Source organism: Crotalus tigris, unplaced genomic scaffold (genome assembly GCF_016545835.1).
Source record: "Crotalus tigris isolate CLP2741 ecotype Arizona unplaced genomic scaffold, ASM1654583v1 scf7180000024383.4638030, whole genome shotgun sequence".
Classification (NCBI taxonomy): domain Eukaryota; kingdom Metazoa; phylum Chordata; class Lepidosauria; order Squamata; family Viperidae; genus Crotalus; species Crotalus tigris.
In genome coordinates, this window is record NW_024100553.1 from 2544769 (window position 1) to 2562198 (window position 17430).

At 37.9% G+C, this 17430-nt stretch overlaps 1 protein-coding gene across 1 annotated transcript in view; it reads left to right on the forward strand.

Annotated features, from left to right (window-relative positions):
• Positions 1-1062, forward strand: part of TAFA1 (TAFA chemokine like family member 1) — a 401883-nt gene extending 400821 nt beyond the window's left edge. Inside the window, exon 5 of the mRNA XM_039328677.1 lies at positions 98-1062. Within this exon, the coding sequence (XP_039184611.1) occupies positions 98-115 (18 nt within the window). The 3' untranslated portion in view covers positions 116-1062. The remainder of the gene's footprint in view (positions 1-97) is intronic.
• Positions 1063-17430: the final 16368 nt, after the last annotated feature.

The window sequence follows — 17430 nt, forward strand, 5'->3', positions numbered from 1 at the left end:
TTTGGGGGAAGGTCTGTCTCCATCCACCAAACTGAAGAATCAAGGTAATTTTCAAGGGGCTGAGCATAATCCTTTCTCTTTTGGTTTGTTATTGCAGATTCACCCAAGGACCTAACAAACATTCTTCTGACAGCAGCCTGCAAGGAACTCCCTGACAGATAGAAGGCAGAAATCTTTGAACCTTAAACCATCTCCAGCTTCTATAAGCCAAATGGTTTTTGTTTTCTTTTGTTTTTGATTGGCACCTTAACTCTGTAACGGAGGAAACTGCAATGGCTTTGCTTGTGTAGAGCCAAAACACTAGACAAATAATGATTCAGAGCGGACAGCAAAAAAAAGAAGAAGAAGAAGGGGGAGAAAGAGAGGGAGAGAGAGAAGACATTGGCAAGCAGTTCAACAGAAGTAAGTTTTGTGATTCTGAAAGATGAACCATGGTCCCGTACGTGTGGATTGACCATTTTTATTTGTATCATTTACAAATATATAAATATATGAAATATTTTGAAATAAACCTTAACTCGCTGAGAAACTGAGCAGAACCACATTTTGCTGCAACTGCTTATTTTTGCTTTATTAAATTGCAAAGAGATCAGGGCTTTGGAAGAAGACGGTGAAAAGACAACATGAATAAGGGCGAACACTGACCAAATAATTGGAATGCTGCTTCCTTTTCATTGCAATGATGATTGTGTCAGCTGGATGTTGAAGGGAATTCCATTTTTATTTTTTGTTTTCCTGTGTTCTGCAGTCTTCCCCCCCCCCTTCGTGCAACATTTGCATGCTGGCTTTGCTTACATTAACCATACTTTATACTTAATTGATACTTGATGCTGGTTCTAACCTCTTCTGAGAACACTTTTCGGGGACAAGAACCGTCCCAGAGAGAAGAGAAAAGAGACTCTTAGTAATTAAATACACACAACCTGCTCTCTGAAATTCATTGGACAACTTTTCATAAACTGCAGGTTCATTTATTTAAGAAGAAAAAGCCCTGTACAGACAATTGTCTACAGACTTTGTATAGTTGATATAGACAAGCCTAGTAAAAAAGAAAAGAAAAACTGATTGCTAACTTTTATGGCTTTCTGTTGTTTGCTCATGAGAATCATTTTATAATTTTTTTAGGAAAAATGCAGATTTTGCACTATTATGGGTTCCTCCTTACTGTTTTATTTCATTTATTTTTATTTTATTAAACAAATTTATATAGCTACCCCTCTAGCGAAAGGAACTTTGACTTTTTCAGTCATCATGATAGAAACTTTAATAGAAAAGTCCCACTTCGATATGACATGAATGAAAAGCAATGGGTTTAATTATCAGCACTTTTGAAAAGTTAAAAGCAAAGTCACATGCACAGTAATAATGGATTTTAAAAATATGGCTGGAATTGTTCCCTTACTTCCCGTAAACAGATCCACAGTATTGCTTCTATTAATCTGAATAGTGTATGGAGTATGTTAACCATATTTAACCATTCTTTAGTATGGTTTAGTATGGTTAAGATGAATTTCAATATAGATAGTTTTTGACTTACAGCAGTTCATTTAGTGGCCGTGTGAAGTTCCAATGGCACTGAAAAAAGTGACTTATGACCATTGCAGCTTCCCCATGGCCACATGACCAAATTCAGTTCCTAGCCTGTGACTCATATTTATGGTGGTTGCAGGGTTCTGGGATCATGTGGAGGATCACCTTCTTTTGACCTTCTGACAAGCAAAGTCAATGAGGAAGCCAGATCCACTTAACAGCCATGTTGCTAACTTAACAACTGCAGTGATTCACTTAACAACTATGGCTAGAAAGGTCATAAAATGGGGCAAAATTCACTTAACAACTGTCTTGCTTAGCAACAGAAACGTTGAGCTCAATTGTGGTCATAAGTCAAGGACTACCTATATCTGATGAATAAAGCAGAAAGAATAATCTTATGGAGCCTGGCGCTGCTGTATCCACAGCACTGGTAGCTATAACATACCTGCCATATCTGGTACAACTAGCTCCAGAGAAATTTAAGTTGAGAAGGAATTATTACAAAAAGATTTAGAAAACTGGAGATGGGCCCCATCAAGTTCAAAGGGCTTTTTAAAACCATAGCTCAGAAGAGAAGTTTGGGTCCTGGGTTTGAGAGAAAGTACTAGCTTTCACTCTTGTTTTCTCCCTTTAACAATTCTCATTCCAAATCTCCATACTATGTTTGGATGGAAATTGGGAGGCTGGGAAGTGACTTTTCAAGAAAAAGGTTGGAAGTAAATGTCCCATTTGGATGATAACAGCTTCTGAGTCTTTAAGATGTATATATCATTTGAACATTTTTCATAGGAAAAAATAGCAGGGGAGGAACTTCCTTAGTCTGCAAAATGACAACATGGTTACATGAGAGGAAGCATTCATATTTCCTACACTCATGCCTTAACTGTGAAACCCAAAGGTGCCTTTTCAGGAGGCAACTGGACTTTCTTGTTTTCCTTTGGAGACGTTTCGCTTCTCATCCAAGAAGGTTCTTCGTTAAACTGTCTAGTTTAACGAAGAGAAGAACGAGGGGGGACATGATAGCAGTGTTCCAATATCTCAGGGGTTGCCACAAAGAAGAGGGAGTCAAGCTATTCTCCAAGGCGCCTGAAGGCAGGACAAGAAGCAACGGGTGGAAACTAAGCAAGGAGAGAAGCAACCTAGAACTAAGGAGAAACTTCTTGATAGTTAGAACAATTAACCAGTGGAACAACCTGCCTCCAGAAGCAGTGAATGCTCCAACATTGGAAGTTTTTAAGAACAGACTGGACAGCCATTTGTCCGAAATGGTATAGGGTTTCCTGCCTGGGCAGGGGGTTGGACTAGATGACCTCCAAGGTCCCTTCCAACTTTATCATCATCATCATCATCATTATTATTATTATTATTATTAGACAAGCTCTTGACTGGATGGTGAGGAATGAAAGGATTTATATTCCTTGCAGACAGCTGGTCATTTGCATTCTTTTAGAGAGTCCTTGGAGAACAGGAAGGCCTGGAGGAATGTTGTCCATGGGGTCGCGATGGTTCAGACATGACTTCGCAACTAACAACAACAACAAGAAAGTCCTTGAGGCCACCTGGAGATTTATCTGTGTCCTCAGGGTCACCTGAGTAGTGCAAATGGGTGTGGAGTTCTTAGAACTGCTGAAAAGACTGTGCTATAGACTGGAGATAGATGATGTCGTATCCCTTCCCCTCTGTTGAGAGAGGGCTGTTCAGTTTCGACATAAGTGGCCTCTTTCACCCCTCTTTCAAACCAGCAGTCCTCTCTGTCTAAAATGTGGACATTGTTGTCTTCAAAAGAGTGGCCTTTGTCTTTTAAATGCAGATGGACTGTTTGGTATAATTTCTACAACCCTTTACCTCTGCCATATTTCTTTTGAATGATGGCCTAAATTTACAATAATTAATCTTAGAGTGTATCAGATCAGACAAAAAAAATTACGTTAAGTGGGTTCAGATAAATCAGTCTGTTTCTCCACCAACAACAGTAACATGGCTGAATTAATTTCCCAACTAAATCAAATTTGATTGGGCAGAATTCCCAAAAGTCAGGAGTAGAAGCCTTCCAAGCCAGGCCAGCCTATATATATAACTCTCCAGACATGAAAGAAAGAAGAAGAGATAAACATCAAGGAACATCTCAAAGTCATGCTATTTAAATTCACTTAAAATGGGATTCATGGGATTTTCTCCTGAAGGTAAAGATCAAACTAGGAGCAAGGAAGAGAAGATGTTAAAATGCTAAAATATACCTGTACTTTCTGTGAAGTTAAATCAAAGTTATTCTGTTCTGAGATATTCATCAATTTAGCCTGGATTCCTCTAGGTTTGACAATAGTGCCCCTTTACATCTAAGCATGCACTGCAATATTGCCATAATTAAATGAATATATGAAGTGAAAATCCAGTCCATCCCCTTTAACTTTCATAGGACATAAATGACTTTGGGAACATTCCATTATTTCTTTCTGTAAATGCTAAATGTGCAGAAGGTCAAGTAGATAAGACTGGGGACAGATTGAAGTATCAATTCTGCATGCAAAAGTGAAAAAAGGTTATTACTGGTGAACATGCTCTGAATCCAGGAAAATCTCCATCATTATTTTAGTAGATTTTCTTTCATGAGATATGAAGAATACCCAATTAAATACTATGAACACTCTGTACATACTACCCACATACCACATACTACCCACAATTTACATACATGGAGCTGCTTTGCACATAAATTTATAACTCAGCTAGGATTCAGTTATAAAACAAGGCATTACACCAAGCTTCATTTGATATAATTTAGAAAGAGAGCATTAACATTGAAAGGGCAACTATCATATTAACTTTTATTCAATAACATATTAAATGGAAAACCAATGTCTTGCCACTGACCCAACAATTGTATGAAAAAGAGAAAAATGAACTATTTCAAACCTGCAAACTTCTGATGCTATCCAATAAGAATCTGACTTTGGATGGTTTAGTTTTTGCAACATATCAAGCAAATCTAATTCTTTTCTAATGGAAATTGGACTGAATGAGGAGGTCTGATAGGTAGGAAATGACCTCCCTTTTACAGCCCCCTTGTGTTTGCTCTCTAAAAAGATCTGCAATCATGTGCAGTCATTGTTAAATTGATATCTAATGTATTATTAAGCAAACCTGCAAACCTACTTAATTTCATTTTGATAGGGATTATTCTGAACAAAGATACTGCACAGTTAGAGGTGGATAAGGAGTTAAGGATGCCCATTAATATGGTAGCTGTGAATAAAATTTGGATTTAAGTTGGTCCCAAAATTCTAAGGCTAAAGGTTCTATTTACTTTTGTCTAGCTCTGTCCAGCTGCCTGATTATGCTGATTGTAATTTCAGCATTTATCATTCATGCTAGACAGGGCTGTTGGGAGTTATAGGAATAAGAAGAGTTTACAAACATTAGTATTTAATCATTCTCCACTTTTGTTCCATCTTTATGCTCTCTTTCACACCCACACAAACACCCAGACACACAAACACCCACAGACAGTCTTCCTATCCAAGAGAAGATTGGAATAATTATAGAGAAAATAGCCCAATGAAGTCTTACATATAAGAGGCAAACATTGGCTTAGAAGATAGGGAAGTCATGTAAGACCGTGATCGCAAAGCAAAAATGACTTGATTCTTTAATTACAGGCTGCTACAAATCTAATGACAGACCACAACATCTGGATCTGTCACAAATCCTGACTCTCTAACTTGTATGTCTGCAATTTATACATGGTTGAAAACATCTGTGTATCCAATTTGCATATAACTATAATCTTTACAGAACATAATTATCCACATAAAATGTGCAAAAGACTCAAGGAAAAGTAGGTAACCTTGAAGCCATCTATTGTGCTCCAACTTCATTTGGCTTAGAAATAACAACTCTAATTCAAAGCAAAAAGAAATGCCAGGATGAATGATTTATTTATTATTTGAGAGAACAACCAGCAAACTAAAGTCAGAACAGCTACTAACGGCCACTGAAGAGATAATTTCGAGAGACTGGACTCTTCCAAACCCAAAATGTCTTCTTGAAGGCTTGACATGGGTGCTTCAAGGACTTTCCTATGTCATCAGAACATGTATATTATATCACGTGTGGGATACTTCTGTTGTTGTGAACCACAGAGGGGCCTAGTATCTCCATGCTTTGAGAAGGGGGTTCAGAAAGGCAAGTCCTCAAGTTCCAAAGGAACTCTCCAAATGTTTTTTCAGTTCTATTTGTCAAGCTTCAGAAGAGAGAATTGGGTCAATTAATCTTTTTGGAAGAAGCATTTAAACAACTTCTAGCCCAGCGGTAGGCAACCTTGGCTCTTTTATGACTCGCGGACTTCAACTCCCAAAATTCCTGAACCAGCATGGGAGTTGAAGTCCGCGAGTCATAAAAGAGCCAAGGTTGCCTACCCCTGTTCTAGCCCATCATCTCCGTATTTGTAGAATATTTGTAATGAGAACACCTTGCTTCAGAAGGATGGGCATTCACCGCAAACTGGGACAAATCAGATCTTTTCAAGATCATGTCATTCTGTCATGCATCACTGCACTTTAGTACTGATTTAAATTTCCTTTAAAAGCCACACCAGATGTGCATTGAAATCAATCAAAAAACCCAACTGAGTCATCACCAAGTTTCATCATATTTATCAACCATTTTTAACTTCCGTTGTGGGTAGTGCTACATCTTTCCATCTTTGCACATACAGTAATCTTGCTATAGTTTTCATGTACAAAAACAAAATTCCAAGATTTTTTTCCAGCTGTTTGCTTATCAATCCCTAAAGAAAAAACTCGGGCCTCAATTTTATATTAATTTTAAAAATTCTCTGAAGCAATTTGTGTATTTGAATTTCTAGTTTTCTTCCATATCCATCATACATGATAAAGTGTCCCTTTGTTCTTCAACATTTCCAACATAAATTTGAAATGCCTTTTTACATTTTAAATAATTGTTCTGGTATCATTATACCAATAGTACATCATTTTATTTAAAAAAATACTTTAAAATTATATCATAATGTAAAGTTCAATCTTTCAATCACATTCATTCCCCTTGTTCCATTTTTACATTATAACCCAAAATTTTTAGTCCATTTTATCACACATTCTTTTCCATTTTGTCCTTTTTCCATTTCTAATTTCAATAAAAGTTGATACATTTTAGCAATTATATGTTCATTATTTGCATACAATTCTGTTTCAAACTTAGTCTTACTATGGCCAAAACTATTAATTCTTTCGCTAGTTTAAATCTTTCTAGTAATTGTCAATAAGAGAACCATTGACAATTTTATGCTTCTGCCACTAGTTCTTCTCTTGATTTTATTTGGCATTACCCTTAACAAAATTCTAGTATCTCAGGATAAGTTAACCATTTTTATTTGTCTATTTTTTTCTATAAAATATGTCTTGTGCAGAGAGTCACAAAGGTGTTTTCAGGCACAACCTGGTCTAACATAATGATTTTTAAAATCCACATTAACCACAACTTTCTCATACCACAAAGAGCCATGCAACCCAAACCTCAGGTTGTGCCCTCAAAACTCCAAGAGCTTTCTATTTTTCAGCATCACCCACTGTCCATCCAGATTAAACAACAAGCTGCATAACTCAATTTTAAATCAGGTAAACCAATCCTCCTCTTTCTTTTTCATCTTGTAACACCTTATATTTAACTTGTGGCCTTTTTCCCCCACCACACAAATTTAGATGCATCCTTTTTTGAGTGTTTATATAGTGCATCAGTTGTCAAAATCAGTACTGTCTGAAACAAAAATATCATTCTAGGCAAGACATTCATTTTTATCTTGGAAATTCTCTCCAGCGATAACAATTGTATTTTCTCTTAGCAAGTCTTTTTTAAACTTCTTTCCATGTCTTAATATTGTTATTTTGAAATAACCTGCAGTTATATTTTTCACAGTGATGCCTAGATATTTTACCTTAAATATCTTAAAATATTTTATTCTTTTATTCATCAAGTCTGTTTCATCTTCTATTTTCATATATTTTGTCAGCATCTTTGTCTTCTGCTTACTAATCTTGAAACCTACTAACACACCAAATTCTTTTAATTTGCCCATTAATGTTTCAATTCCCTTTAAAGGATCTTCCAGAACCAGCACCAAGACATCAGCAAAAAACATTAATGTACAAGTTTCCTTGTTAATCTTTACTCCCACAGTTCTCTCATCTCCTCTCATCAATATTTCAAGAATCAAAATAAGTAACAGAGGAGACAATAGACATCAGATCTTGTTCTTTTCTGTATCTTTCAGGGTTTTGTTAGATCTCCATTAACAGTCATTTGTGTTTTCTATGAAATGTAAATCAATCTTACTCATTTTATACAGTTCTCTCCAAAATTCTTATCTTCCAAAACCTTGAACAAGAAAGCCCAAGATTGTTATGGATCTTTTCTACATCTTTTCATTATGGTGCTTCAAATATTTCAAAATGTCTGGCACATTTTTAACTGTCTTTTATGTTAAAAAAAAAAACACATTGATCCTCATAAACAAATCTTTGCAAAATTATCAGCTAGAAGTGTTGTGAACAACTTGTAGTTATTATTCAATAAAGCTATTGGCCTATAGTTTTTGTTAAGATCTTGTCCCTCTTTAGGTATCTTGACCTCTTGGTGGCAATACTGAAGTGTCTTGTCATTGCCTTCTTCCCAGATTTTCTTTAAATTTTCCAACTTAGTTAACAAGTTAGTTAACAGTTAACAAGATCTAAGCCTACCTAGCTTTTTCAAGAGGTCAGCAAGCTACTGCCATCTAGTGCAATGAAAGTCCCTCTGACCATTGCCAGAAAATGATAATTATATGCAGGGAACAAATATTACTCTATATCATTTCTGTAACCTGTGTTTAATTATACTTGTTAAAAGTAAATTAAATCAAAACTATTTTTTGTCCTGGTTATCATGGGTTCACTGTCTTGGTCTCTCATCAATCTTACCCTATCCCTATGTTTGGTGGTGGTTGGGGAGCCAGGTCTTTAGAGCTTTTCAGAAGGTGAAAAGGATGGAGGGAAGCCTGCTGAAGTTCAGAGAAAGGGTGTTCCATAGTTGCACTCTATGTAAGAGTACATATCTACAGAAATGCACGTGATCAAAGATAAAACCCCTGCAGAATGTATATGGGTCAATATAAAAGGGGGGAAAGTGACATTGTCATAGGTGTATATTACAGGTCACCCAAGCAATCAGAAGAAAAAGATGAACTCTTTGCCAACCAGTTAACAAACGATTAATTGATGTTAGACTGATTGGTCTATAGCAGTGGTTCTCAACCTGTGGGTCGGGACCCCATTTGGGGTCGAATGACCATTTCATGGGGGTCGCCAAACCACGCTGTCCACCATTTTTTTTCCCTTTTCCCTAGCTGTCCTACTCCCTCTTATTGGTGGCCACACCCACTTGGGGGTCACCACAACATGGGGAACTGTATTATGGGGTCACGGCATTAGAAAGGTTGAGAACCACTGGTCTATAGTTTCCTGGGTTTTTTTTTTTTCCCCTTTCTTGAAGATGGGAACTACATCAGCCCTTTTATAATCCTCAGGTACTTCCCCAGTGCTCCAGGATTTTTGAAAGATATGGTGCAATGGTTCCGAGACAACATCTGCCAGCTCCTGGAATTAAGGAGAAACTTTCTAGCAGTGAGAACAATTAACCAATGGAACAGCTTTGTCTTCAGAAATCGTGGGCACTCCATCACTGGAGGTTTTTAAGAAGAGACTAGACAGTCACTTGTCTGAAATGATATAGGCTCTCCTGCTTGAGCAGGGGGCTGGACTAGAAGACCTCCAAGGTCCCTTTCAGCTCTGTTCTGTTCTGTTCATAGGGCAGGGGCTGACACAGAAAAGGCACATTTCCTGGGTCTCATAAAACAACAACATTGAAGGGAAGGGACTAGCAGCATGCCAACCTTATCTGGTAGGATGGGCAGATATTTTCAGGCAATGGCAATCCTGTCCCATGCTATGTGTATGGGTTTTCAAGGTTATAACCAACATCTTCAATTACAACTAGAAGGAAACTGGGAGCTAGTGAAGCTTATGCAACAGGAGTATAATGTGAGTGAATTTAAGGGTACCCATCACTGTGCACACTGCTGCAATCTGGATCAGTTGTAAGTTCCAAGTCATTTTTGAAGCAACCCCATAGTTTGCAATAATCCAAATGGGAAGTAACAAAGCAAGGGTAACCATGAACAAGGCCCCATGGTTCAGGAAAGAGTGCAATTGGCACAAAAGACAGATCTGGGCAAAGATGTCTCTAGTCATCAGTCCTAATGAAAATTCACACAAACTGAACTCCTGAAGTCTTCCGACAGAGGGTTATTAACATGGCTGGATTTGAACACCTGTTACTTCATTGTGCCCTTCAGCTTCTTATTAAATTATGTGAGTCTTCATCAACTTCACTGGTGGCGTGGAGAGTATGCAAGACATGAACTTAATTAATTCAGTCCCTCTTTTTGGTGTAAAAATTTCTGGGAAGCTAGAAGTGTGTGGACAGTTAGAATCAGACATTTTTACCATGCTTCTTCTCAGAAAGGGTTTGGAGGGAAATATCTTCAAAGGCATTTAAGATGAGCATGCGAGCCATGGTGCTTTTCAGTTCTCCATTCAAGCAGCTTCCTTTTCATTTAATGCTTTATTCGGCTCAGCCTTCAGGCGCTCAAAGACTAAGCCAATCCGTAGTGGAGCTAAAAAGTTTGGCAGCATGTGTGCCTCGAAGATCCATAGAGAGTGTCGCTTTTATGTAATTTATTTATTTATTCTTTCTCTCTGTTGCCTCACACACCCTGATGGCTTCTGAAGCTGGTGTTCACCGGGCTTGTTAGAAACTCTGGTGCTCCAACTTCAACACTGACAAAGCTAGTTCTCAGCAGAACTGAGATAGTGTGAAAAGCTGGAGGGAGAGAAGGAGGAAGAGGAGGAGGAGGAGGAGGAGGAGGAGGAGGAGGAGGAGGAGGAGGAGGAGGAGGAGGAGAAGGGGAAGTGGTGGTCACCCCTAATCCTTCTTTTCACTAGACTAGACATATCCAATTTGATTCTGCTTCATATTATTACCATATTGAAATATATTATTGTCAATCATTAGAATACAAACAATTTTAAAAATCCATAGCTATATGTATTTACTTCTCTGAACATATCTTGTCCATCTTTACATATCATTTCCAATACAATTCTGCTGTTATATACTGCTCCACATTTTCAGGGGCACAATCATACAGATGTCTTACTTAGTTTTTATTTCATCAACAAATACTTTGCAAAATCCCAAGTATATACAAGATAATGGTTTTGGTCCTGTGGAGTTCAGAACAGAATTTTCCCTATTTGTGTTTTGCTGTCATCATTTTTTTTTTTTTATTCCTGCCACTGCTATGGCTGACACCACCTTCTCTCAGCTTCTCTTTCCTCTCTTTTCTGTTTTTTTCTCCATGGAAAGAAGCTAAATGAGAAGAAACAAAGCAAATTTTCACTTGGAGCAAGGCGGAGCTCATCACTGTTCATCTGCTCTATTAGAGCAGAGAAATCTTCAACATTTGGAGTCCAGCTTTCATTTACTGTTGTTCCCTACCTATATCTGTTCACTTGCAGTCAAGGGAAAGAGCATCCAGGCAAAAACAGAGAAGGGGAAAATGAGGGGGGGGGGCTTTGTAATCTTCTTTAATCTTTTTTCACTATATGATAGTGGAAGTTGACTGTGATGGTAGAGAGAGACAGTAGCTGACTATAAGCTTGTGACATTGGCATGAGAGAAGTAGAGCTTGAGAGAACGATAAACATCTTGACAAAGAACCCAAGACATAAAGAGAATGAATCTGGCAAGTTCATCTTCTCTCCAACATCTTACCCTTCCAGGACTAAGTTGCTTTTGTTTACTGTTTTAAAAAAGAAATTTACACCATTGCAATGCACATTTTCACAATATATGCATCTCCATGTCTTGTTTTTCCCAGTCTAACATTATCCCCACTCCGTTTTTCTCTAATGTGCATTTTTTTCTGCACCATTTTCATCGATATACAGATTTATGAATACATTTTGATTTATCAAGCCCATATTTGAATGCATAATTTCCAGAAATCCAAATTAGGCATCTCTTTATTAAACCATGAATCAAATTAATTCTTTTCTGCTTGCTGCTTGAACCAGCACTTTTACTAAGTCATTCTATGCTCTTGTCCTCCATTCTCCTCTAATATGTTAATATTGCATAAGGGCTACCAGAGCTGGATTTCAAAACCCCAGAGGGCCACTAGATGGCAATAAGGAGATTAATATATTTGTTTGTTTCCTGCCTTTATTATTTTTACAAATAACTCAAGGCATGAACATATCCAACACACCTTCCTCCTCCTATTTTCCCTAAAACAACAATTCTGTGAGGTGAGTTTGGTTGAGAGAGTGTCAGGCTTAAGGTCATCCAGCTGGCTTCCATGGCTGAGGCAGGACTTGAATTCACGGTCTCCTACTTTCTAGCCTGATTTGATCTAGTGGTTAGCTTGATCTAACCCAGTGATGGTGAACCTTTTAGAGACCGAGTGCCCAAACTGCAACCCAAAACCCACTTATGCATCATCGGGTGCCAGGTGGGTGTGGCCCATTGGCTGGGCGTGGCTGTGGTGGTAACGGCAAACTGGGTGGGACTAAAAACTTCAATCAATCAATTCCAACTTTGCAAGATTTTTTTTCCCATGAGAAGTTGAAATTGACTGAACCTTTTTTTTTTTTTTTTTTTTGGCACATGGCAGCAGAGGCCTAAAGCGAAAAGGTTTTATAAAACCCAGCTGAAGGCCTAGGATTGGGGCGATGGCGCGCGTGCCCCCAGAGAGGGCTCTGAATGCCGCCTCTGGCACCCACGCCATAGGTTCGCCACCACTGATCTAACCACTAAATCAAATTGGCTCTCATGCAGAAACCTTGCTCTGTGCTATCAGCTGGAAGTCTGTTTGCATTTTGGCAATCCAGGTTTGGCAGTTTGCATACTTACATACTGATAGAAGAGAATATTTGTAATTCAGAGTTGAACTGTGAGGTCCTCTGTGCTCTCTGACCTTGATCATCCCAAAGATGCTTTTTCAGGAGGCAACTGGACTTTCTTGTTTTTCTTTGAAGATGTTTCGCTTCTCATCGAAGAAGTTTCTTTAGCTCTGACTGGATGGTGGAGTGGAGCTGAAGAAGCTTCTTCAATAAGAAGCGAAACGTCTTCAGAGAAAAATAAGAAAGTCCAGTTGCCTCCTGAAAAGCATCTTTGGGATAACTATGATCTGGATGACTGAGAATCTCCATAGACACTCTGAACTTGATTGTTTTCTTGCAGACATTTCATTACCCAACCAGGTAACAGCATTAGTGCTAGAAGGGAGTGGATTTTGTTCTCAGTTTATATACTAGTGGCTTGCCATGACACTGTTGGTGGGAGTTAATCAATACCATTGATTAGGCTGCTGCTTAATATTTGATTGTTTGTCTGAGTTGGTAATTCCTTGACTGGGCTATGTCAGTCTGATGTTAATCTTGGCATTAATCTCTGCTCATTTGGGTGTTGAATGCTGGTGGGGAGGTGTTTTTTGGCTTTTGAATTGTCTGTTTTGAATGGTATGTAGCTATTGTTTATTTCTATGTTCCTGTTGATGGCTGAATTATCTAAGTGCCAGACTTCCAGGATTTCTCTGACATTTTTTGTATTGTTCTTAGGTCTAGGATGCACAACTTTTCCCAGTTTAACTGTAGTTGAATCTGTTGTGTTGTGAAATTAAGAAGTTTTTAATCATGTGTTCTGACTGTTATTTGATGTTCATGGATGTGCTGTGCTAATCTTCTGCCTGTTTACTTACATACCCTTGGCTAATATTGTTTCCAAGGAAGGGTCTCAGAAACTGCTATCTGCCTTTCTCAGAGCACATTGAAATGTGTGCCCTAGCCAGATGAGATAGGAACCTTCCTGAAAAACCCCTCTGCTTCCCTTCCCCAGTTTTAGCAAATGCCTCCTTTATCAAAGTTTCCTGCAAATAATCCTTCAAGCCACTGGCAGGCTTCCTCTGCACAGGAGTCTGTTTCTCCAAAACAACTGCTCAGATCCAATACAGAAGTACAAGCATTTGGAGGAAGTGACAGTTGTGTTCTGTCTTAGGTAGTCCAAAATTAATTGGACCAGGACAAAAACTAAATCCAACTGATGTTAAAATTATATTAACTGCACTTATTAATTATACTCCAGGTTTTGAATGGTCTTCCTTTGAGATGACATTAAAAATTACAATCTGATAATTTTCATAGAAACTTTAGAGTTATTTCCAAAGCTTTGGGGAGATGTAAACAGCTGCAGGAAATCAGGTTGTTCAGCTCTATTGGACCCATATAAGCACTTTCCTTTTCTCTCTCTCTTAAATAGCAGAATAGGCAATTATTTGATTTAACCTGATGTTCAGCAATCTATTTCTTATATCCTGCCCTCATCAGGTTTTCAGAGCAGTTCATATCCCCCAGAACAAAGATCATATAGATACCATTTTTAAGTTCAGTGCAAATTCTACTAGCAAAAAATACCTTAAAGGATTCATTAGCCTTATATAAGGCTAAGGTTATCAGGCTAAGACTTCATAGAATTCATTAAAAGTAATATATCTCTTTTCAAATTTCAAATTTCAGCATTCACATATCTACTTGATTCCATCCATTTTAGGTGGGATAAAACCTTTAGTTGGCCTGGACGTTATACAAATTGGGACCTCTTATGTCTCCCGATTGTAAAAGTAATGCTGCGTTCCCACTGGGAACTGTTAAAAGCCGCAAAAGGGTAACAAAATCTCAACAGAGTCTAAATCAAAAGCAGTTTTAACTGAAGTGACTGCCTTGTTCTCTCCTAAAATATTCTTCTTCCGCACAGAATACATTTGCAATTCTATATTCTCATAATTGAAAATAAGCTCCTTGAACTCAGAGAAGGTGATTCCAGTAGATTAGGCATGAATAGGATTGGGAGCGTAGCCTGATCCAATAGAGATCCAGTAAGTTTGTTGGCCTGAGTTCCCGTGTTTAGTTAGTGTTGTGGCTATGCTTCTTGCAGCTTACCATGTTATCTGATCTCAACCCACTTGATTAGTTCATGATTCAATGTATTGTACAAAACATTGGTCAATTTAATAGCCATGTGAAGGCAGTCTTGAGAATGTTGACCTTCAGTACCTGAGAAAATAAAATAATCCATAAAAATGGTTCTGCTCTTTGCCATCAGAGAATATATTGAAAAGAAATTGATATGCAGTAGGATATAACACCTAATCCATCAGCATGCTTATGACACCTCCTAATTGACAAATGCTTTAACGTTACATTTTAGAGTAAGGTTAAATTTCACAAGATTGTGGATGGCTTACAACTTTAAAAGTAAGAAATAATAATAAAAGAATTTAGATCATAGAAATTGGAGGAAAATACTGATAATACATTTGAAAAGTCCACATTCACCTTACCCCAAAGACTTGGAGAATAGGAGAATAACAAAATAACAGAGTTAGAAGAGAACTTGGAAGTCTCCTAGCCAAACCTCCTATTCAAGCAGGAGACCCTGTGTGATTTCCAGTCTCTTCTTAAAACCTCCAGTGATGGAGCGCCCAAAACTTTTGAAGGCAAGTCGTTCCACTGATTAATTGTTGTAACTGTCAGGAAATTTCTCCTTAGTTCTAAGTCGGTTCTCTCCTGGATTAGTTTCCAAATATTGCTTTTTGTTCTACCTTCAGGTACTTTGGTTAATAGGTTGACCTCCTCTTCTTTGTGGCAGCTCCTTAGAGATCATATCACCCCAGTCCTTTTTTTTCATTAAATTAGATGAACCCAATTCCTGCAACCATTTTTCATATGTTTTAGCCTCCAGTCTCCTAATCATCTGGGTGATTTGCTGAACCCCAGGGTGGGAGCAATACAGACTTTTGAGGGATACTCTTCCAGAATACAGGCACTGTGGCAAAGAAAGCATGCTTCCTAGATCCTGCTAGATAATATTAAAAAAAATAGACTTGGAGCATTTCTATTCTGTCTAATCATAAAGGATGGGCAGAAAGTAGGTGGCCCACACTGAATTGCACAGGAAAGCCAAACAGGAATCAGTGCAGCTTATCGAGCAGTGGTATCACATAGGCATCCCAGGAATCAGTGCAGCTTATGGAGCAGTAGTATCACATAGGCATCCCAGGTCATACTCGTTAGTGTCTGTATCTCTCCTGCTGCATTTTGGATGACTTGTACGTTTTGAATGGTCTTCAAGCGCAGCCCTAGCATTGTAATAATCCATTCATTACTAGGACATGAAAGGCCACTGGAGGCCTTTCTTTACTCTTCCAGGTGTTATTCATGCCAGACAATGCAACACAAGAAGCAGTATGTGAACACAAAAAGCAATATTTAGAATACACTCACACTTTGAATTGGGATGAATTCTACCTCCCCATGCAAAGACTCATCTATTAGGCTATGAGAGCTTTTCCACATAATCAAACGACTGTTATACTTGCAGTTTGTAAATGATATATGAGAATTGGCCAGCAAAAAAGGTCTCAAAAGTCTCCATTCTATAATCAGCAAGCTTCATACTTTTGTCCATCAAAAGACTGAGTAACAGATCAAAGTGCAACAGTCTAGAGAAAAAAAGTGATGTCCACTTTACTGAAATAATGTCAAACAGGTAATATCATGATTTACAATAACCTTTTTGCTGGGAAAAGCAAAACATAGTGGTTGCGCATGTGCATGCACACACAAACACACAAATCTAGGAAGAGCATTTGAAATAGGTGCACATGCCAAAGAAAAGATACGACTGTTTTAACAATTAAAAAAAAGAAGATCATTTGCATGCAGTCTTTCCTGTTTCAAAGCACCTTTTTCAAAGGATTTACATAGCCCTACAATACGGTATTTTAAAGGCTTTAATGAAGTCCTGTGTTGGCAGCTATGTTTTTGGGAGCTAGATGGATAGATAGACTGAAATTATTCTTTCTTTAGGAGTGAGAGAAACCAGCAACTTTTGTTTCCTTGGTTTCATGGTTGCTTAATTTCATACAGTAAATGGCACCATGTTTTTTTTTCTTTTACATGTTTTATCCTAAAGCAACAGAGTATTACATTAATTGACTTGTCTTGTCATTTCTATAAGCTATGTCCAAGATGAAACACTTAACTATGGCTGCTTGTTTCTTTGATATTTTGGATGGGGGGGGGAGGTTTGATTGGTAAAAAAATTTTTGAAGGCTTCAGTTGTTCTGAAGTTTTCCACAGCTGACTGAATAATTTTATGCACCATTGAAGATTTCCCATGTTTGGAATTGCTACAAACTGCATTTCCCTCTCCATCATATTGTGATTTGATTCACAGTTTATACTATGGTAAGGAAACATTTAAACCCACGTGCATGGTAGAAGGATATTTCAAATGCCAGAAAAGAGTCAAGTACTCACTAAATATCACCATTTTGCTGACCTTGGAATATACATAGGAAATTTTACTTAAAGAGGATAAGGAGTTTTTCTTAAAAAAAAAAAAAGGAAGGGGAGAAGGAAAGAGAGAAGAAAAAGACTGACTCAATCTCAGTTAATCATGTGTGTATTTTGACTGACTGGCTGTCTCTCTGTCTGTCTGAAAGGTTATTGCTCATCTGCATGGACCACATTCCCAGTTCTAACAAAAACCTAGGTCAGAAAGATTGTGTTTTGCAGGGCTTCAGACTCATTGCTTGACCTCTCAGGTGTGCAGGTGGGAGTTAAGGTCTGAAAAAGATGAAAGTATATAGTTGATTTCTTCTGCTTTTCTAAAACATTCAGCTCTCAGACTCCCTCAGGTTCCCAATTTTTCCATCAGAACAAA